The sequence below is a fragment of the Orcinus orca genome, chromosome 14 (assembly GCF_937001465.1).
Source record: "Orcinus orca chromosome 14, mOrcOrc1.1, whole genome shotgun sequence".
NCBI lineage: Eukaryota > Metazoa > Chordata > Mammalia > Artiodactyla > Delphinidae > Orcinus > Orcinus orca.
This window is the reverse complement of record NC_064572.1, coordinates 49,532,018-49,556,678: the sequence shown is the minus strand read 5'-3', so window position 1 is coordinate 49,556,678 and position 24,661 is coordinate 49,532,018. Positions and strand designations below refer to the sequence as shown.

Genomic DNA, 24,661 nt, shown 5'->3' with positions numbered 1-24,661 from the left:
CCATATATATGTTTGTTATCCATTTTGCAAAGTGTAATTGAACTTTCCTTTGGTATGACCTTACCAGCAACAGGTGAATGGATCATTTGATTCAAACTTGTTCATAACTAAGATTTGTTCTCTATAGTCAGTCATAAGCTTACTGCTGATAAATGGATATTTTGATTATTTGTAGAAGTATGAAAGAAACTAGGTTTTCCATCTTGAATAAGCCATGTTAGAAGCAATGTCAAGGCCTTGAAAATAATACACTTTATCATTTTGCTCAACTAGTAATGCAGGAGAGTATCACAACTAGGAACCTAGGAATGGAATGAGGCAGGTCCAGAGTTGATTGCTTTAAATGCCAAATGCTACAGATTTGCACCTCCATGATATCTCCTAAATATTTTTTTTCCCTGTTCTTTCATTGTAGGTGCAAAAGTTAAGACTTGCATAATCCTTATACTCAGATCAAATAAGGAATCTCAACTTTTGGGTAACAAATTAACTGGTTTTATTTCTTCCAGGATGCTATCAGGCTATTGCATTGATCACCTCCATTTTTGGTGTGTAGCTGACTTCATCAATAATGTCTCAATTAAATCTATAACTCTTACTTAGCAAAACTGTCTCATTTTTATTTGTATGATGCATTCCTCTTTATTTTAAAACAAATTATGTTTCTGGGGACTTGGAGTGAGGAGAATGTGATCTTCTCACTCATTAATTTTTCTTCCTTTCAATATCACTCTGATGAGGGAATAGAAAGGTTAGAGAAGGAAATAAAAGAATCGCCTGTATTGGATTGCACCAAATTATTGTGGACTGGTGCCAACAGACTCCACTGTTAAGGGACACGGCCCCAAGCAGCCATCTTAGGAATTGGTCATACCTTGAGAAATTCTTCCGTATCTTCTACAGAACGCACAGTTGGTGGCTTCTTGCTGTATATCTTGGTGTACATGGCTTTTTTCTCCACATGCTGCAGCCCCCTTAGTTTTTATTTATACTTAAAAGCCTCAACTCTGACATCTGCGGACCTAGGCAGGATCCATCTCACCTACAACACTGGAAAAAGTCTTCAAGGGAGCAGTTCATGCCCTCTTGCTGACTGCCCACTCCATCGTGACATCTCCTTCCAATGCCCTTTCCCTTGTAAATGCACTGGCTCAAGTCTAATCAGCCATTCAATTAGAGAACTGGATGTCAATCTCCCTTTCTTTCTTATGGATTTTCTTCTCTTAGTCTAAGACTAAGAGAAACACTGAGTTACTAAACACTGGAGCACCAAAAAATTTACCCTCATCTATTTCTATGGTGAAGTTTTCCAAGACTGTTGGGGTATCTCCTACCTACCCTTGGAGAGTATTCAACCAAGAACCAAGAATTCTTTGAAGTAGAATCTAGGAATTTAATTTTTTTTTCCTCAAATGTGCTTTATCCAGGTTATAATCTAAATTCTATTCTATATCCTCTATGTTAGAAAGGATAATAACAGTCAATTACTTTTTCCTTTAACTACTTCTTCCTGAGACCATTATATTAAATCATATCTTCTCTCAACCTTTAGTATTTTTTACCCTCATATAACACCATAAAATTAACCTTCAGAAAACACAGAACTAATGTAATATAAAACATATCCACCCCCTAAAACATGGGAAAAGAATAAAATTTAATAGTTTTTCTATAGCCTAACCCACAATATTGTGATATAGTAGATAGAGCTAAAACAGAAAAAAACTACTCTGGCTCACAAATCTTGCTGTTTCTGAGGTGCAGTTTCCTCATTTGCCAGATAATGAAGATAATAATATCTAATAATATTGGCCTATTTATTAGGGTCAATGATGGCTATAGGGGAGCAAAATTTGTCACTCCAGATTGTGTCTCATTGGCATGAGTATTAATTTAGGTTGATTACTTTTAAGACCCAAAAAACTCAGGAAGAGACTTTGACCTTCCCTCTGCCTAAAAGAATGTAGATAGAGGACCTGTTCCAGGATGGAAGCTACCCCCATCAATAACTACAGTATGAACTAGGTGTGTAGACAGGGACGAACATAGCAAAGTCTGTTAAAATTCGTCTCTGTGTCCCATTGTCTCTGACTCATCCAGCTAACATTTATTTACCAAATATTTGCTCTTCCATATCCATGTGTATAGCCTTCCTCCTCTCTGAAGTCTCAAACCACTATGCCCAACATTTTCTTTTGTCATTAGTTGAAGATGGTATTTAAGATGAGGGTTTCAGCTATTTTGGTGAGTTACTCAGTTTTCCTGGGTCTCTTCCATGTATAAGTGTTATTAAATTTTTTTTTTGATTCTCTCCCATTAATCTGTCTCATGTCAATTTAATTCTCAGACCAGCCAGAAGGAACTGGAATGGTAAAAGGAAATTTCTTCCTCTCCAACATGACCAAATGACATGATGCATTATACGTATGTTGAAGAGATATAACTTTTTTAGCAGGTTAAGGTAACTGACTTTCAATACTGTTATCACAAGTTATAAGCAAAAACTTAAAAATAAAAGCAAATAAATTATTGAGAAATATTATGGTAGAAAACAAGGACAATTAATAAGTTGAATTAAGAGAACTTATAAAACATTCTGATTTGTCAAATTCTACTGAATCAACCAAAATTTTTTATTTATTTTCTCTTTGCGGTACGCGGGCCTCTCACTGTTGTGGCCTCTCCCGTTGTGGAGCACAGGCTCTGGACGCACAGGCTCAGTGGCCATGGCTCACAGGCCTAGCCGCTCCACGGCATGTGGGATCCTCTCAGACCAGGGCACGAACCCATGTCCCCTGCATCGGCAGGCGGACTCTCAACCACTGCGCCACCAGGGAGGCCCCAACCAAAATTCTTTAAATGTATGTTTTAGTTTGTTATTTAAAACAATAGACGTGCACAGGATTTGGTATTTGGACAATAAACTTTTAACCTTCCATCTTTAAGAATGGACTATATGAAATATGCACAGATCAACTATTTCTAAAAAGACTGTTTATCAGTAAGCTGATTTTAAGGAGCATATATATTTTCTCTTTGTCCAGAAAGTGAAATAGGCAATATTCTGCAGTCGGGGTAGGGGTGAGGGTGATTAATAGATGGAGACTTCTGAATGTTGAACAATGGTTATCAGCCAAACCATAAAGTGGCCTCAGTGTGGAAAGAGTACCTGTCCCCTAACAGCTTGAGTAGGATAAAGAACAGAAAATGGAGAACTCGCAGGGATACTTCAAGTACATAGGCACAGTGGGTAAGCACATAAATGTTTAACCATAATTCTTAGGATTTTGTCCTATCTTTACAGCTTCTTAGCACAATGAGCTTGAAAAAAGAGCCGTTTACTTTTTGTGGCTCAGTTTCTGCATTTGTAAAGTTATGATGATAATAACAATAGATCCAATTGCTTTGGGTTTTTATAAGAATTAAATGGGAAAACATGCGTGTTAAAGTATACATATTTGTTTATATATTTTAGTATTCAAAATAAATATTTTGAAACATTGGCAGTCCCTTCATAGGGAAAATAAGACATCCCTGACTCACTGAATTTTACCATGAACTTGTGGAATTATTTGCCTATGTGAAGATTATACATTCTTGACCTATTAACTCAGAAGTATAGCCAAAATTTCTTTGGCTATGGGGAGAAAATATATAGATAGATATTACATGCATCACTCCAGGGTAACAGCAAATAACTAGGTTTTGTTTTTTATTCTGTTGTGTTGTGTTCTGTTTTCCACAGCAAGCATTGCCCTCAATCAAGAGATCAGTAAAGTTCTAGACAGAGGCTGTTTCATCAGTCTGAGTTGTACCTTGTAACAGTCACTGCCAACTAGTGATGGGCATAGAATGTGAAATTTGGCAACAAAAACCTAGCTATTTTAACTGATTCACAATTTAGTACTTAAAAGTGGAGTGTGCCATAACAAACACCCAAAAAATAAATAGCAGTGACATCAAGAGAGAGGAAGGTAGTGAGGAAACTGTTATTGGATGCTGTAAGGATGGGAAATCATGTTAGGCAGCAGTTAGCAAAACTGCTGTTTGCAGTAACTTGGAAAGCAAAAGCTGTACGAAAGGCAGTCATGGCTCTTGACATCAGACTTAACCATGTAATTAGTGTCTGCCTCTAGTGGAAGGATTACACATGATTAACCCACTAGCAGCCTTGTGACTTGGTTTGGTGGATGAAATGTGGGCAGAAGGGTCCTATGTCACTTCTGGGAGAAACATTATGAGAGGGCATATGGTTTACTGTGCCTCTTTTTTCACTCTGTCAAAAGAACAACATTGCCACAGATAAAGGCTGAAGTTGAGTGAAAATGATGAACAGAGCTGGAACTGATTCATGATGGACATAACAGGAAATAAACTTTTCAGTTATAAATTGTTGAAATTTTGAGTGTGAGTGTGTGTGCATAATATAAACCTAGCTGTCCTTACCGAGACGATAAGGAAACAACTTAAATAGTGCCTGCCCCATTAAGTTACACTTAAGTGTTATTATATAACTATTATTATCATATGAGTATGAGAATGATGGTGATGGTATAAGAAGATTCTGTATGTAAGAAAGAAGGATTATTCTAATAGTAATAGGGCTGAGTCAAACACTCAAAGAGAATGTGAGCCATAAATTATAAGGGTAACTTGGATGGAAACAATGCTCTTGTAAAGATAAATAAAAAGCTGAGACTTATTGTATTTGGGTATAATACATAGTCCTATTTGGTAGCACTGGCTCATCTTTAGAGTGATGAAAGTAGATCAAAATTTCAAGGGACAAAGATGCAGGAAGCTGTTGGAGTCAACACATTTTAGTGATTTAAATCTTGGAGGAAATTGGCTCCATATAGAGGGGTATTATGGTAAAAGTTTAACAACTGGCTCTGGACTGGAGGGTACTGATTTGTTGCATTTGCTAATTTCTGTGGCATAAATACACCCACCATGGCCAATTGCAAGCTATCAACGTGACACAACTCAACACGAAGCTGGGGAGAAATGCACACAACTTGCTGTCACGATCTCAGAGCCCGCTCTGGCTCCAGCACACCAGTCTTACAGGCTTCACTGGCAGATCAGAATTACAAAGGAGGAACATGCTTAAGAGCAAGATCTGACCAAATCTGGAAGGAAAAACCCCACCTAATACTAACCCTGATCAGCATAAGTTCGAAAATTAAGAGTTCTGGGTAACATTTTCCTCCACTAAATGCCATCAATACAGCAGCCAGGCAAAACAGCCTTAACAGGCTGAGGAAAATCACAGCCTCCCAAACAACCTTTAGATAGAATGAAAGGAAAATACCTACAAAGGGAAAGGAAGTGGGGGGTGAACAAGGATTATTCTCTGAAAAGAAACCACTTTGATCTCAGTCAAAACAGATTATTTTGAAGTCAGTCCGCTGTTATCTTCGAAAATATATTTCCCCACAAATCTTGTCTTTCTAAATTGAGCTATGAGTCAGCAGTGGGTAGTGCCGTGTGTGAAAAAGAGAGGATGTAGCCAGAAGTACCTCTAATGCATTCTGTTACTACAAGTCTTTGGAAGAGTAATTTGATGGAAGCTTTTCAACTTTTAGGTCACTAGTTTAAATTCAGTCTCAGTTGATCACGAGCAAAAGTGTATAGTTGGTGGCCTGTGAAAAATGCCTTGATGGTGTCACCCTAGTTCTTTCTAATAGAGACTGCCACTTTGTAATTGGCACCCTTTATTTTGCTTCTACCAGAAGCACAAAGGGTGAATAGAAATGTCATTTCAAGTATTTTCTCAGATTTTGTACTAGAGATATTTGAGATATGAAAAAGGCCAACTCCTTTTCATCTTTAACTCACAGGTAGAATTATTCTCCTATAATATGGTACCTAGATATTTCTGGGATTTATTGAAACAAAACCTGAGCCAGCTTACAGGTAAAAATATATCTTACTCATAGAAAGTTAAATTATACAAAGGCACATTTTTAAGAAATATTTAAACGTAAAACATGTAAAATTTCTTGGCCTGAACTTACAAATCTAAGATTTATTTTTCTTTTCTTCTTGTTTGAACAAAATAAATCCCCATATATGTAAAGAAGGATTTTCATTATTCTATAAAGGTACTTGTCTTCATATTTGGTTTTCCATATTTTTTATCATTTTCATGACTTAACTAAATGTTTTCTTCCTCCTAAAGAAACTATAGGTTTTTTTTCTTTTATTTTGACCATTAAAATCCCCCAAATTTCCTTATTACTAATATGTCTACTTTCGTATAATTTTGTTTCCCATCTTTTAATAGTAAATGAACAACAAAAGCAAATTCTCTCTAGTTGCCTGGAAAAAAGCAACAAAATAAATACGAGAGCAGAGGCAAAGAGAAGTATCTGGTAATGTCAACCAAATTTTTGGCAGCCTCAGATAATGAGTGGGATATAATGGAATGAACCTTGTTTTGGAAATAATGATAATTCAATCAGCTGAGTTAGGCCTCATTTAATTTCTGTAAGGTTCACTTTCCACATCTAGATAATGAGGTTGATATGTTTCATTATTTTTTACATTCTTTCTAGTACAAACATTCTATGGAATCTTCATTTTTATATCATCAGGGTTTGAGTGAGAGGGTGTCTATATTCAGATGACATTGAGCAAGATGCCTCGTGTCGCCTCATTTGATGGTAAAGATCGATGCTGGGATTTTCTTAAATCATCACATTTAAAATCTCTCTTAACCTTCAAGGCCAGCTTCCTGAATTCTCATGTCAACACCTCCTGCCATTTCCATATAACACCAGGAGATGATAAATCCTCCGTCCTCTGAACATCCATAGGTAAAATAATACATCATGTTCTGGTCCTCATGATTTTTATGGTAAGTGACAGTTATTATCAACACCATATGTAGCCTAACTTGAAGCTGTAGATTCAGTTGAAAATGCAGCATTTTCTGGCCAAATGTGCTTTAGTTAGAAATGTATAAATTGAGAAAATCAAGCTATGATTCTGCAAGTAACTCATATGCCCATGAATCTGGAGCTGCAAATGGAAATATCACCTAAAGCTATCCCATTCATCGAAACAAATAAACTGAGGCACAGCAACTACAAGATTCGCCCATGGGCACAGAATAAAATTGTCTGCCTCAGCAATAGAATGCCTACCATCAGCCGGTGAATCTAAAGTCATTTTCTATACAGAACACTGCAGCAAAAATAAATCCTGCTGGGGCAAAGGAATCCAAGACAGAAAATAATAGTCAGCTGCAGACTCTTTGGATGCAAAGTACAAAATATTCAAGTGCATGTTTCCAATCCCTTCATTATCTCTTGTAACGATTGCAGCTAATCCCTGCCAGCTAGCGTTAGCTCTTCAACAGTGGCAATCAATAGAATAGATTAGCTGTGAAAACCCACCATCCATATTATCCCTGCTTTCCTTTCTAGATGGAATTTTCATTCACTAGAGTGTAATCAGACATGTGAGGTTTTCTCCTCCGCCATGCACAGATATAAACCCATTAGCCTTCAAGGTTGTCGCTAGAATTTTTTTTTTTTTGTCGCTAGTATTTTATACATATATAAGGAGCATACCTGTAGATTTAATAAAACAGCGCCGACCCTCATGGCCTCACTCATTTCAAGGCTATACATCAGCTGTGGGAAGCGAGGAGGGCTTTGATTATTTGGAGGAAGCACTTCAATGTACACAGTGCAGATGGAGTGCCTGCAGAGAAAGAGAAGCAAACAAGAGGGGTAAAAATCTACATCACATTTAATGACAGACTGAATTTGATATTCTGTTATTGGGTTTACAGGAGAGGAAATTCTGAATTTTTATAGGAAATAATAAAATAATTCAAAAAGAAAGGATGGAAAAATAAAGCTACCACCAAAAGATGATGTTTTTATGAAATTATCTTAGTAAAAGGAAAAAAAATGCCTCAGGTACATGTTTTTCCTACTTAGATTAATAGTGTGAATTAAAAAGGAATAGCTGTACAAATAAAGCTAATAAATTAACTTGACTTCTGACTTTATTTTGTAATGCTTCTCTAATAGCAAAAAAAATTCTATAAATATCTAGTAATAAGAGTTGGTCTTGGGGCTCTATTCCTATTAAACCAGCAGAGAGAGTATTGATTAAAATAACACAAAAAACAAAATATGGGCTGTGTTTTATTAATTTTGTTGCTGACATCAATGGCTTAATGAAATGCATATCAAGAGTCAGGATCATAAAGTAATCATTGTGTAAAATAGTTGCAAACAAAACCAAATCTGTTTTTAAGTCTTCTTTAAAGAGTTTAATATAAAAATTTAGAAACTAGATTTAATTGAAGCCTTAGATTGATGGGCATTGTTTTTGAGGGATAAAAATATATTCTATTATTATAAGGACAAAAACATTAGCATTGACATAATCATCTTTTTTGATATGTCTAAACTCTGAAATTTCTTTACACAGCAAAAGCTGAAGATGTTCAAGGTTGGTACAGAAGAAACACTGGCAAAAATATATCAAATGAGACCTGCGAATTTACAAAGTTAGTCTTCTGTCTTGAAGAACATACCACCACTGCCTGAGATGTATGCTTTAAACTTATTTTAACAAAATCATGCCTTTTTATTCAAAACACATTTCTTACAATTTCTATTTGGGGGCTAGAATTTTCTTAAAGTAGCCCAAAGCTCTTTGCATTAAGTGCATCAATTAAAAGACATGGTCACCAAAAACATTTTTCTGAGATTATTCTATAACAGTTTACTTTGAAAAGCCCTTAAGAGAAATACAGATCATAGGCACTGAAAACGATTTTTTAGCTTATCACCTTATATCACCTTATATTATGCCGAAGTCCAAATTGTTTCTGAACATATTCTCAGTAGAATAGATACCTATAGAATATTAAGCACCTCTAAAAAGCTGCAGTGACTTTAAAAAAATTTCATACTTAAATTCATCACAATATTGTTCCAAAGTAATCTCATTTTAAATTAAAATCTCTTAGACTTCATAATCAGTAAAAGTATCTGCATTCTTTCTTGCTCTGATTTTATCTCATTATTAAAATTTGCCAATAAAATTAACCAAAATATAATTGCTTTTCTTTTCAATTTTGTTTTACAACTCGTGCTTTAAGGATAAAATGTTAAAGTAGATTAAAATGGATGATGAAATGCTGCTTATAAACTTAGCGGTATTAAGTTTAGCTTATAGGTACTATAATGGCTAGATGAAAAAGAAAAATATCAGCAAGTTATAAATTTAGTGTGCAAAGAGTCCCACTCTCATATTGTAGGAATACATTAATTGTCAATATGAGGTGGGCCTATTATCCTCCCAGGTGGTGATCTGGTTCCAACAGCCATCCCAAGATATACACTATTGCTGATATTACCCTTCGTAATCCTGACTTTTTTTAGTGTCTGTTATTTATCAAGTGATTTAAATATTTTATAAATCTCTTCCTTTTTGCTGCCAGCACATTCTCTATGCATAAGTCTTATAACATTTACCCTATACCACATTGGTAATAACCCTAGCTGAGTGACGTTGAGCACTGGATTCATAACCACACATTCCTGGGTTAGAATTTTTATGCTATCACATGTGATCATAGGCAACTGACTTCTTTCAGTTTCACTATTTCCATCTGATAATTAAGAATAATAACATTAAGATTAGCATAAGGATTAAATAAGATTATACGTATGGTGTGTATGTGTGTGTGCACATGTGTGTATGTATATATAAGTATATACACACAAAGAAAAACACATTTATCAGTTATTATTGTTAACTGTTCAAAATAAGGCTTCTTATTCTATTCTGTGGAATGAACTAAATAAGCTTATATTTACCTTATTAACATCCCTTAAAATATTTTAGACATTTTAATCACATCTTTTCACTTTTCTTGGCTAAAAACCTACAGGCACAGTATCCCCTCTTGCCTCCCCAGAGTGGAGTGTGGTAGTGTTAGGGTTCGGACATATTGGATCAGAATCTTTTGATGTGGGACCACAAATCTACATTTTCCATGGATATACAAGGTTTTTCTCACACACACTTGATTCAGAAGACCATTGTCCCAGAAGTTCATGGGAAATATAGCATGTAGACTCACCTGCTTTTTAAGTTAGGAGCCCAGGGGATTCCTCTACAAACTGACCTAAAACTCTCCTTAATAAGCTTGGAGGCAAGAGATTCCCTCACTGATTAACATTTTCTTTTTGACATAGAACACACCTGTACCCCAAATTCAAAGTTTCTTTTCAAAAAGTTAGAGCGTTCCTGCTTTTGATATTTAGAACTTCAGCTTACTGATGTGGAGTACTTTATAAAATCTTTACCAGAATATGGGTCTCTTTCTGCTCTTAAAACTATAATTTGTACTAAACTTATTGTACTTTGTATATTTCCTTATTTTTCCCCCTTTGAATATTTTCCCATTTTAGAGGGCTAAACTGTTTATATCCACAGCACTACAATAAGGACCTCTAACTCAGATGAAGCTTGTGTCTTTGCCACAGAGAAGAAAAATTTTAAATGCAAAACAAAAAGACTATCCCCAAGGCAGAAGACAGTGAACAACTATGGTCCAACATGACCGTCTCCTTCATCTGCCCTTACTCCTTTGCTTCCTTTGCTCCTTTCCACAGTAATTCAAATGCTAGAATTGCTAATCATGTCCTCCACCCCCACAAACACACACTCCTGGATCTTAGAGTTATTTGGGGAAGATCATAACTCAAGGTCTTGCATTTTTCATCTTTAACATCCTGACACTTCCCTACAATGTGTTTAAATAAGCACTAACCTTCGTGATAGCTATTGCCTTCTAAAATGCTATCTCCTTTTTATCCCTGATGTCAGCATAGTGTCAGAGTTAGCTTTCCTAAAATGAAATGCCAAGAGTATTAACAATAAAATGATATCATTAATGCTGTAATAAATAGTAGTAATTCAACAGCATTGATCAAGCACATAATAAAACAGGACAGTCATGAGGTAAATAATAAATTATAATAAATTCTATGTGAACACTCTGTATTACATTTTATAGCTAGTCTTAAATGCATAAAACTGAGAATCTATATAATACCAATTTTATTTTAGTAATATAGCCAGTATAATGTAGATAACTCTCTATTTCTAAACATAAAAATCATAAAGTTTTTATTTCGCATTTGGTAAAGTAGAGGTCAAAGTAGAACAAGAGAGGTGATGTAACTTCTCAGATAATCGTATGATTTTAAAAGACCCTAGAAACCATCTAGTTTAACTCCCATTTTACAAAAGAGGATTATAAAATCAGAAAGATTAAGTGACAGATTCAGGGTTATGAAGTTAATTAGCAACAGCAGATGAACTAAAAGGCAAGGCTTCTGTATTCAAAATCTGCCTGTCCTTTCTCCCCACATCCTACAAGAACAAAAGTGGGAGGTAAACTGAAGACATTTTAGTTATCTGATGTGTATTTCTGTGGGGAGTATAAAACATCCTTGGTTTGCAACGAAGGATGTTATCTCATAGGAAATCACAAATTTCAAGTCTTTGGATCAGGTTATAATATTACAATCAATTTTAATTATTTATATCATGAATAAAACTTCATCCATAACACTTTGTTTTTAAGAACAAAATAAAATATGAATAAAAAGAGGTTATGAAGATAGACCTAAGAAGCTTTTACTTCAGAAATGGTATAATTTTTAAAAAGTCATATTTTTTGGACATATTTTTTGGACAATATCATTGTCCATATTTTTTGGACAATAGTACACAGTGGTACTGAGGTGATGTCCTTGACACTTAGAGGATTGCACAATCTGTATGGTAATTTTCTTTTCAATGTGTCAACATACTCTACAGGGTGTCTATTTGTAACTATATTTCTACATTGTCTCTAAGATGAAGGTTCTAGGTATTTATATTGCTTTCACTAGGAGACTTAAGACAAAAACCTTATCTTTTCTTCCTTTGTCTCCCACCAACCATCACACTAAAAAAGCTATATTTACATTTCAGTGTTTACAGGTTCTACTTTACTATTTTGGAAGTACACACAGGAATCCATAGGAGCAAAAATTTCAGACTTAAAGCTAAATAAGATGTCAGAGAAATTTCTCAGGGGAAGTTACAGGGACAAGATGTACTTAGGTACATGGTGTTGAGAGGAGACTGAAGGGGACACAGGCAGAAGTCTAACTAGAGACTTCTAATTAGAAGAGGTTTTCAACACTAGAGAACAGTGGCTTGGACTGCTATGTTAATAATGAAAGTAGGGGGATTTGTTGGTTTCTGAGTATGTTTTTAGGGTAGAGCTTAGAGTTGTTGCTCAAGATTATATTTGGAGTTTGAATGAAGGATAAGCATTGAGGATGGCTCCAGGGATCTTCGGCCAAAGTGACTGCAAGTTTGGAGATGCTTTATACCTACCACATATTGGACATTGAAGTCACCAAGCATTTTGACAAACATACTGTTGAAATGAATGCCAAGCAGACTAGAACTAAACTCTTCCGCAGTGACCTGCAGGTCTGTAGATAACAGTGGGAGATGGGTATTTTCCTCTATAGAGGAAAATACTATTGATCTCTTAAGAATTCTTAATCTTTGGGATTGATTTTGGTAAATCATATTTTCTTGAAAAATTATCCATTTCATCCATCTTTTCAAGCTTTTACAGCTATTAAAGCAAAGTGGTCTTTTAATGATTCTTTAAATTTCTTCTATGTTTTTTCCCTCTCAGAATTTATTAGGTAAAGTTTCACTTTCTCCTACTTTTTTTGATTAGTTTAGCTGATAGTTTATAAATTTATTTATGTTTTTATTTATTTATATTTCAAAGAACCAAATTTGGATTTATTTATTGGCTTGAGAGATGTTTACAACTAATTCATAGTCATCAAACTGATGAATTCATTTTTGTGTTTCTTTGTGGTTTTTGCTTATTTCACTTATGAAGTATCATAACAACTATATAAAGCCTTCACAAAAGTTTCTCAAAAAGAAAAGCATGGACTAATTTCACTAAATAAAATACCAACAAATATAATCCAGCAGTTTATTTCAAGATTAAAATACCAAGGCCTACTTGGATTTATATCAGGAATGAAAAATAGATTTATTATAGGAACTGTATTAAGATCAATCATCCTAGCACTGGCTCAAAAAGAAAATTCATTATTGTCTTCATAACTGAGGATATTTATTTGACTTGAATAAATGACCATTCTTATTTTTAAAAAGTCAATAAAATAAGAATAGAAGAATGTTTTCTTAACATGATAAAATATGTTTTTTAACCATAAACCAATATAATAGGGAAATGTGGGAGGTATTCCCACTCAAATCAAAGTCAAGACAAGCATTTTTATTGCAAGTACTAGCAAATGAAATTAAAGGGAAGAAAAAAATAGAAAGACATCAAACTATCACTACTTATAAAATATATTCTTGGATAACGTCGGAACATGAACTGGAAAACTACAAAAACATAAGAGAATTAAATAAGAATGTGGGTTAAAATTAATATAGATTAACAGCTTTTACATATGTGTCAACCAACTAGAAGAATGAGGAAGAAGAAGTCTATTTACAATAACACCAAAAGATGAGAAACAACCCAACAAAAAAATGTATAGGACATATATAAAGAAAATATTTTTTAAATAAAATCTACTAAAGGACACAAAAGAAAACATGGACAAATGAAGAGACAGAAAGTTCTTAGAAAGATTCAACACCAACAATGTATAATTTAACCTAAGTAATTAATTTATAAATTTAATGTGTTGCTAATAAAAATATGGTAAAAAACATACTTAAGTAGCTTATATAAAGTCAAAAAAATTAACAGAAAGAGGAACCAGGAAATTTTTAAGGAAGAAAATCAATGAGTTAAGTTCACACCACTGTGTTATAAAGCATAGTTTAAAATCTTAACAATTAAGATTGTGTGATAATAGCTCATAAAAAAAATAGGTGAAGTAATGGAATAGTGGAGAAAGTCTAGAATCACATTCAAATACATAAACAAAGATATAATAAATGTAACATCTCAAATTAATGAGTAAAAAGATGAACCAACCGATATATTATGTGAAAAATGGCATAGTTGCCTGAAAAAAAATACTGCTGGATCAATACCTCCTATTGTACAGTAGGATAAATCCTAAATGCAACAGATTTAAACATACAATATGAATACACAAAGTCACTAGTAGAAAACACAGAATAATTGTAACCTGGGTTTAACAAATCAATAGAAAGATGGGCAAAGATTGTGGACACAGAATTCACAGAAAAGGTAATAAAAGTAGAAAACACAGGAAATATACTCAAACTCACTCATAAGCAAATGGATAAAAAAATAAATACTATTTTTTTAACCTATCAGGCTGGCAAAAATCCAGAAGTTTGATATGACACACACTAGGGAGACTGTTTAGAATTAGCCATACTCAGACCAGGCAGTTAGAATTGCAAATTGTTATAAGCCCCATAGAATACAATTTGGCAGTTCTCTCTAAAACTTACAATTGTATGAACCCTTTGGTCTAACTTCCGGGAATTCACTGTACTGATATACTGGCACACATTCAAAATGATGCGTGTTCGATGTTACTTATTTCTTCATTGTCTGTTAAAGACAGACTGACACGTAAAGTCTATCAACAGTGGATTTCTTAAACTGTATTACATATATATGAAGGAATATTATGTAGCTGTGATTAAAAGTTTTAAGGGAATTATCCAGTATTCATCTGGAAAGAACCCTAAGATACACTGTGAGGGTGAAAAATAAACCAGCAAGGTTCAGCAATGTATTAATATTAACTTCATATTTTCTTAAAATGCATACTGAAAATCTGGAAACAAACAAGAAATCAATAAAAGGGATATCTCAGGGATATCTCTTGGGGGTGGGCAGATAAATGTAGTTGTAACAGCTGGAAGTCTTTTTACTTTTTTCTCTCTTACTGTCTCTCTCTCATATATATCTATGAGATTATATTACATATACACAAATATATAGATAGATTTTCTAGATAAATTGTATATGTGTATAAAAAATTTTAAAATAATTACTCTGACACTGAGAGATGGCCTCAAAACCCTGAGACATCACGTATTACATGTTATCTGTGACCTCTCACTATGAGCAACCTTGCTTTTCGCTAATAAAGCGGACACATGCCTCTAATATTTCCCCGTTCCCACTCCCCCTCCCAACAAAGACTTGCAACCTTCACATCTGTGAAATCACAGTTAATTATTTTGTGGTTTAATCTTGACTTTATTGTACTTTTCCCACAATTTGACCAAAGAAGAATATGCAGTTCCTGAGAATCCAGTCTCTCTGATTTTCTGATCTAATTTAGGTGTTTATAAGATAAAAGAATGCTTGTGGCGCGTCTTAAACTTAATTTGGGGGTTTAAACTGGAGCGATGAAAAGACTGCATTGCTTCTGATATAAATTACCTTCTCTCTGCTGGAGGAGCATTATCCGCTGCTTGGATGGTGAGTGCATAAGTCCGCCCAACTATCAATTCCACCCCCGGAGCGATGGTGATAAGCCCTGTTGTTTTATTGATGACGAAGTCTCCCTGAGCCCCAACCAGTATTTCATATGTGATCTCCCCGTTTGACCCTTCGTCTGGGTCGAATGCAGTGAGCTGGAATTGAAAATAACAACATAAATCCTCTTGGGACTCAACTTCTCAACATTGTGTCATTTTTTTTCACCCAACAAAAGAAGCTTGCTTTCAAGCACACACACACAAAGAAAGTAAAAAAAGTTCTCTCAGCATGTACACTCTTGTTTTCTTGAATTGAGGCTACTGTGTTCTAACGCTGAAGCAATCACATCAGGAAAGAATTTCTTGTTCTTGTGAGAGTGATAAAAGATTTTGAACCTTGAAGACTATTTTAATTTCCTAAAGCAAAAAAAAAAAAAAAAAAAAAGGAAAGCCTGTTCCTATAGGAATTTTTTTTCTCTGTCTTATCACCTGTTCTTGACACATAAACACATATTAATAAGGACGGAGGCCTGGAAAAACTGAATTGCTTTTATTATTCCCATCCTTCCTTTGCTCTAATTTTTTCCAGTCTTAATGTTTTCCTTCCCATCTCCCAGGGATTCTCTTGTTCTGTAATTCTTTTTACTTACACATGGGTTTAGCAAAAATTCTTATAATCTTGTTCACAATGACTTATAAAGGATTGATAAGGCTTAGCGTATTACCTTTTCAAAAGCAAACAAATGCATCTCCAATTGTAGAATATCTAATTAGAAAATAAGAATATCAAGCCCAAGAAATATTTTTTTTGAGAAAAGGGATTCAATTTAGAGTCCCTGACATAATACCACATGAGCATCTGTAAGGCTAAGTTGCACATATTCATAATCATTGCAAATGATATGCAATAGTTAAAGACTATTTCGGGTCATTATATATGAAAAGAGAATAACCATTATTAATTTCATAAAGCCAAATTAAGGTCATTATGATTTAATATGTTAAATAAGCCTCATGGACTTCCTGATAAATATAAATTTACTTAAGGGGGCCAAAAAAAAAAGATTCTACTGGGAAATCTTGTAATACGCATTTTACAAAGAGTCACAGAATTTTCTGTTTTCATCCTTTGACAGATAAAGAAAAGAAAGCTGGCCTCAGTTTACACATAAGAGGAAGGCAAAAATTTCCTGTTAATAAAACACACAGGGTTGTAATAAATAAAGCTGCAGAAAAAAAATTTCTTATTTATTGACATTACGTATTTCTTATCCATGAGTTTCACTTCTATAAAGTAGCAGTTCTTTGTCATCCACAGACTTCTTTGGGCAGCTATGGGACATTTTGGTGCACTTTCTTAGATAAAATGCAAGTGTACACATTTACCTTGAAACTTAAATTCAATTTCAGATATGCTGTGTTAATTAATGGCCCATTCAAAGGATCATGTTAACTATCCTAATGAAATGTAAACAAAGTACTTTACGCACCTCATCGTGTTTAAGGGGACATACTGTGCATAGCCTATTTCTATTTTTATTATACACTGCATTTAGAATGATAATGTGCATAGAAATAGCAGCAACAAAAATAACTGAGAGAAAAAAAGGAAATTTGAAAGAGAGGAATAAATTCAGCTAAGTCTGAGACTGGGTATTTGGGGGTGAACAGATGTGGCTGCCAGAAGGAAAGGCATTTCATGAAACGATTTTGGGACTTACGTGAGGATGACAGACATAGTCCTAAAGGCAAAGGAGAAGGAAACAATTTGCAGAAAGTCAGAATGAATGATATATATTTATGGAGAACTATTCAAGCCAGACTCATTCTCTTTTATGTGTGGATAAAATTAGAAAATTAGAGGACAGGGGTAGCAGAGGAGAAATCAATTTTGATTATAGTAAATCACTTAACACAATGTCTCAGGAAATCCTAATTAAAATTTAGCTCAAACTGGATTCAATATTAACATTCTTCCTGGGACTGAAATCGGCTAAAGGAATTTAGTGATAAATGGCAATGCATCAAGTTAAGAAGAAGTGTTGAGAAATGTGCTTAAGGGATATAGGTATTATGGTTGGTCTTATTTAACATTTTCATAAATGATATTGGAAAGGAGAAAGCTGGATGATAATTAAATTGAAAAAGGCACCTGTCTGGGAGGTGCTGTAAATACCAAACAGTACAACCCCAAAACTGCAGAGTCAGCCAACCACAGATAAGATAATATATTCAGGGAATACAACTAGTGCCAAATAAATCATTAGCAAGTAGGAAGTTTAACAAATAAGCCAAATAATGAATTCTATGTTTGTTACTCAAATAGCTTTATACAAATTTTCAGACTTTCAACACTAAGTAATAAAAGAGTGGGTCAAGAATCCATTTAATTGAGTTCCTATACATGTAAACAAAAATATTTTAAAGGAATTATTGGTGGTCCAAGATTAGAAAAGAGCTGAGACACTGACTCAGAATACCCTGAAAACGGTAACATCTTGTGAAAAACCCTGAAACTAAACTATGGTGGGGATTTAATTCAATAACAACTCAATGATCTTGTGATCAGTGGTCTATGAGATTATAGGTATATAAAGCCCATTCCTAATTTAATGGGAAAATCTGCCCCGTAAATAAAAATGCTTTAATTTAATTTTTTTTCATCTTCCAGTGCATTTTAATCAAACTTCCATCATCAGAAGAGTTCTTGTAGCATACAGTGTTAGGATGGGCATGTTGACTTGGTCCTACAAATGGAATATCCACAGATTTGCACTTCAAACATGTATGAAAAATAAAATATATAATATTTAGCTGTATAAATTTCCCCACTAATCATGTTATCTTTAAAATAAATTACTACCTCTGTCCAATAAATTAAGCAGCCTGGAGTCACTAAGCAGACATCAGCCAAATGACATCCATTTCTTGAAAACATTCTGGGAGAAATACTGGAGACAGTCATATGCTTACAGGAATCAACATGAATTAAAACTAGCACATTCAAAATAAAAATCTACAACATTATTGAGAGAAATTTAAAAGTATGTGGAAAGACAGTCCATGTTCATGGATATAAAGACTCAATATTTTAAGATGGAAATTCTTTAAATTTATTTGATTTATAGATTCAGTGTAACCCCTATCAAAATTCTATCAGGCTTTTTGGTGGAAATTGTCAAGTTAATCCCCAAATTATATGGAAATACAAGGGACCTAGAATAGCCACCATTTTAGAAAAGAAAAACAATGAAGAAGGAATTACACTATCAATTTGAAAACACACTATCTACCCACAGCAATCAAGATGTAGTTTCGACATTAGCTAGACATACAGATTAACAGAAGTCCAGAAGTAACCTCTTACATTTATAGCTAACTGACTTACAACAAAATACCAAGGTAATTTATGGGGAAAAGATAGTTTTTTGAATAAAACCTGCTGAGATATTTATATGCAAAAGATTTTTTTTAATGAACAGAGACCTTTATCTCACAGCATATGCAATATTAATTAAAAATGGATCATGTAAAATGTAAAAGCTAAAACTATAAAACTCATAGCAGGTGATATAGGAGAAAATCTTCGTCAACTCTTGTTGGCAAAAGTTTCTTAGATGTGACACTAACAGCATGATACACAAAAATAGAAAATATTTGCAAATCATATAGCTGATAAGGACTTGTATTCAGAATTTAATGAATATCAGCCATTTCAACGAAATATATTTAATATAATAAAACTTCAATATAATTAAAGTCTGCAACATGAGTGAGTAAACTATATATTTTAAGAATCATTATTTTGGTTATAAGTTTTGATTCTAATGCAAATAGGTTTAGGTAAGAAACTGTATGATCTTTAGTAAAGTTAAATTGTTTTAATATAAGACAAAATTATGTACAAATGTAAGAGTATATTTACAATTTTGAAAGGTTTGCTCAACAAATCTTTATCTGGTATTTGCTTAAAATACTAAACCCCACTAAGACCTTAAATAAATATACCCTCAAACTTTAATCATGATATCACAAACACACATATACATACACACATATACTTACCACAGAGAACAATATCATTATTTGACATACAATAAATTGCCAAAGTCATTAAAATATTACATAGATTTATCCTAATTTTGTCTATAATATTGGAAATTATAATTTTAACATATAATTCTAAATGTAATGTTTATATGTCCACCACAGGGTACTAAATAATATACAGGGCACATAGAGATATATACAGATAAGGCAGTAAAGGATATTAATTATCATAAATGCTTTATATAATTCATGAGAATGAATTGATATTAATAATAACTGGATGACTTTATACAAGATTAATCATTTACAATGCACATATGGAAGTAGTTCATATAACCAATTTAATACAGCTGGTACTATTAGTAGCAACATTTTAAAGAGTAGAACACTGAAGTACAGAAGGATAAGCTATTTGTGCAAGGTTACATAGGGTACAAAGTGACAGAAAGGGACACAACTGGTTAGTCTGGTTCCAGATACTATTATCCTTATTTAAAAAATGGTTTTTGTATTTTTAAAAATTTTTTATTGGAGTATACTTGATTTAAAATGTTGGTAACAGATACTATTATCTTTAAATTGGATTTAACATCAACTTTGCCACTTACAAACTTTGTGAATTTGGACCAATTTTTTATCAATGTACTAGCTCAAATTCTTTATAAAATCAGTCTGTGAACACGGAATATTTTCATAGTAATTTCTAGCTCTAATATTCAATGACTTGTGACACAGCATTAGTAATCAGGAATGTTTTCAATGTAATGTATTTTTCCATATTAAGAGCAGTAAAGGGATAGCCTGGCTGAGGCTAAAAAGTTAGAGACTGTTTTGGAAAGGGCTATGGGAGATAACACTTTGTGTGTGGCAGAGAGAATTCTTAAGCCAAAGAGAACGCATTTCTAGAATGAGACTCTTTCTAAACTAATTGAGAGCAAATTAATTGAGGGAATAAATTCAATGGATATTTGGTGAATCCCTACTATGTGGAAATCATTGTGCTGACCACTGGTGGTTAGAGATCACTAAAAGGAATTTATGATTCAGTAGGTTAGACAGAGATGTAAAAGCTAACTTTAATGCAAGGCACAGTAAAATGTATGGGAGATAGAACTGCCACCTAGATATGTGGGAGTATGATGGAAAGAACAATGAATTCTGACTTGCTATGAAAATAAAGACTTTATTTAAAAAATAATATTTGAACTGTGTGTAAAAGAATGAAAAAAGGTACAATTTGGATTAAATTTTAAAACCTGAGAGAGATATCAATAGGCATAGAACAGGAAGGATATTCTATGCTGAACAAACCCTCTATATAATCTCAAAGTTGGTTACATGGAGAGATGTAGCATGAGATGAAACAAAAATACTTGGAAGTATTACATAGCTGTCCTTGACTACATGGTGTGGAGATTAGACTCTTCCTTCAGTAGGATAAGGACCTATTTTGACTTGTGTCTGTGTTTCAGAATAATCATTTGTAGCAGTGAGGTGGGGAACCTGCAAAAATACAGTTGTCAGAGTCAACTGTAGCAGCCTAACTTATGGCAGTGCATGGGCATGGAAAAGGAAATGATGACAGACAGGTACATTTTGAAACAGCATTTTCAGAAACCGGACAATCGGACAATCACTGGGATGTATGCAGGTGAAGGAGGGAGAAAAGAAACATGACTATAGTTGCTGGCCTGAAGCCAGGGTAATCCAAGATCAATTGGGCTCTTCAAAATATAATTGCCTCCAAAGAAGACAGGTTATGTATGTTTGAGTCTCTGTGTGTGTGTGGGGGGGGGGGGGGGTGTGTCTGTGGGTGTCTGTGGGTGTGTCTGTGTCTGTGTTTCTGTATCAGAAGAAAGATAATGTATTAGTCAATTTAGAGTATGTCCTGTTTTAGCTGCCTGTCAAATATCCACCTTGCCATGTCCAACAGCTTGATGCTCAGGTCATCACAGGACATTTAACTTTGGGTGACATGAGTACACATAAAAGTGATGATTGAAAACTTGGGAATAGATGAAAGAGAGGAAATTTATATATTGATTTTTGGAAAATGTTAATATTGAAAGATTGGGAATTGAACAAGAAGCCAGCAAGAAGTCCCTCAGCCACCAGACAGCTAGGATGAGAACCAGGGAGGTTTTCCATAAAAGGGTAAATTTGAGAGTTTTACATAGATTAAGTATGGAGAAATATTTACTTCTGTGTTTGACTCATTAGAATTATGATTTTATATGATTTTAGTAGTATGATGTGAGCGAAGGCCAGATTTATAACTATGTATTAATTATGCATAAATACAGAATAAAATAATAAACTATCTAGATTTATCAATCCAAATGCTTAAATACATCAGAGTTGGAATATCAGAGTTAGATAGTAGCATGAAATCTTATCTGGGAAGAGTGTTTAGACCACAGCATAGGAGGATTTAAAAATGCTTATAGGCCAAAGGGAAAGAATCAATAGAGAGAGATTATTGTAGTAAAATAAAATTGAAAGAATGGAATAACTAGTGAGCACAAGTGAAGGTGAGGGGAAGGGGTGGACTTTAAAGCAGTGAAGAGGAGTAAGAAACATGAAAAAAGAAAGTAAGAACTGAAAAACAAGAAATATGGGAAGAGGTGCGGGTGACAATCAAAGGACGCCACTCCATGAGGGACTCCATCTTAATAAATTAAGATTCCATTTTTCAGAGGGTACAAAAATATTGTTAAGGTTTAAGGCAGTTTTTCTCAAAATTAGCTACATATTAGAGCTTCTTTGTTTTATTAAATAAAATCTCTCCAAGTGACTCTACTATGTGTTACCATATCATTTAAATAAAAATATTTCAGGGTGTAGTCCAGGCATCAATATTTTTTAAAGTTTCTCAGGTAGAACTCTAATACTCAGGACGAAGAACCATTGATTTAAGAGAATTGTAAAAGTCTAGGAATAGCATCTTTGGAGTACAGACAGGATAGCTAACTACAAATAGTAAAATCTGCATCTTTAAAATATTAATATTATATAATTATATATAAAAATCTATATCTCCAATATAGAGCAATTGGTTTTTCAAGAAAACTAGCAATGTGTGAATGAGACCTTAAGACAACAGAGTGGGATATCATTTAGACTGAACCTGGAAGATTTCATTGATGGCCTACAAAATTGTCTTTTGTGCAGCAAAAAATACACTGCATGAACTGAAGAATCATACTCACTCATGCCAGTAATTTCTCTCTTAACACAAGATGTGCTCATAACCTGATTACACTTAATTTTCAGTTGTGAAAGATGCCGCTGCTGTTTTATGGCAGTGCTCCCATAAGTGTATTTCATGAACCATACATGTCAGAATCACCCTGTTCCTTTTTACAATAAGCAAGCATAATAAAGTCAGAAGGCTAGTTTATAACTGAGAACTTTTAACAAGAACCTGGGTAGTACTCACATTTTTATGACCAACTGATCCACGCTTGTGGACAAGGAGAGCTACCTCATACTAAGAAGACAGTAGACTCAAATACTTATGTACTTACATCAGGCCAAGATAGTCTCATGTCTACACTGAAAATGATCTGATTATAATACTTAAAATCTGTTTTCCAAGGCTCTCTTTGCTGGAGAGTGCTCATTGTCTCCTTTGTTTCTAACACTTTCACTCCTGTTGACAACAGATTACTAACCAAAGAGGAAACCAGTTGATCTTCTGTGGAGTTAGTGAGGAAAGGCAGGTTATTGAATGGTTAGTGATGAATGGAGCATAAGAACCCATTTTATGACCCTTAAAATGCAGTTGCAGATCACGGTTCTGAATTATTTTGCTCTGTTTTACATTTTTTCTCTCACTGGGAAATCTATTTCCTTTTATTTCTAGGCCCTTGGAGGATGCTTTATAGCCACACCACTCTTTTACCGCATACCAGAATAACATTAAAAATACTAATTAAAAAGCTTCATTTCTTGGCATTTAAATAAGTTAAGAAATTAGAGGCACATAGACAAAAACAATCTATGTTCAAATAGATTTTCAAAGGGAAATATATAAAATATGACTCTTTAAAGGCAAGGCAAAAAGTGTTTTATAAAGAGATACATAAGGGAAATTAACTCTTGTAGACTGCAAATGCCAGAAATAAGCTTTTGATCCCCCAAGGCAAACATTTTTGAGATACGGTTCCACCACATAACTGCTATCGTTTTCTTAGTTACACTTTCCAGTTCCCTGCTGGGGGTTTTTCTGTATAAACTTACTTTTATTTCCAATTATGTTATTATAGAGATGAGAATCAGATCTAATTAAATAAGAACATGACAATAATTTTCATTCCTTTATCTGTATAAACCATAATTTTACTCCCTATGAAAGAGTGCTTCAGTAAAGATAAATGTAGATCTCTAGGTCCATCAATTCACTAGAAATAAAGACCAATACACTTATTCCTCCTCATTCATTCAGATCTACTTGTTTACAGATCTTTCTTTCTTTCATCCTCAAATAAACATTTATTAAGCATCTACTAGTTTAGGCATCTACTATATGCCAGGCACTATGGATACACAGACTATGGATACAGAAACAAATTATAGTTGTGCCCTCAAGACAAATGGGTAAAAAAGGTGGATTTCATCAATATGACAAGCGCCATAACCAAGATATGAATAAAATGTACTGTGGCTGTTTGAAACCTTTTCCCCACTACCCACATACATGGAAGAGGACATTCACATGGATGCATTTTTAGGTGAATTTTCAGCACTCAACTCAGTCTATAATGTTACCCCTTCCTATATCACTGAAGAAAGCACATCTTAATCCAATAAACAAAATAGGGGTAGCATTGAATTAACTCTAATTTATATTAACAATTATATCATGCAAAATAGGCAATAATTCATCCTTTGAACAAATATTTACTGCATGGCTAGTATGTCTGGCATGTGCTGGTATTAGAGTAGCAAACAAGACAGATGGCCACTGATGGAGTTTTTAGTTCGGGGTGGGGACAAGAAGAAAAGAAGATAATTTTAGTTGGTCATATTGGCTATGAAAGTGATGAGAGAAAGTTACAGAATAAGAATGTGTGACGGGGTGTGTATATGT

General features: G+C 33.9%; 1 protein-coding gene across 1 annotated transcript in view; it reads right to left on the bottom strand.

Annotated features, from left to right (window-relative positions):
- The window catches only part of PCDH15 (protocadherin related 15), a 711,784-nt gene that overhangs the window by 261,009 nt on the left and 426,114 nt on the right, over positions 1 to 24,661 (bottom strand). The window contains exons 12-13 of the mRNA XM_049696610.1: positions 15,482 to 15,675; positions 7,581 to 7,713 (exon numbers count right to left, since the gene is read on the bottom strand). Coding sequence (XP_049552567.1) covers positions 7,581 to 7,713; positions 15,482 to 15,675 — 327 coding nt within the window. The remainder of the gene's footprint in view (positions 1 to 7,580; positions 7,714 to 15,481; positions 15,676 to 24,661) is intronic.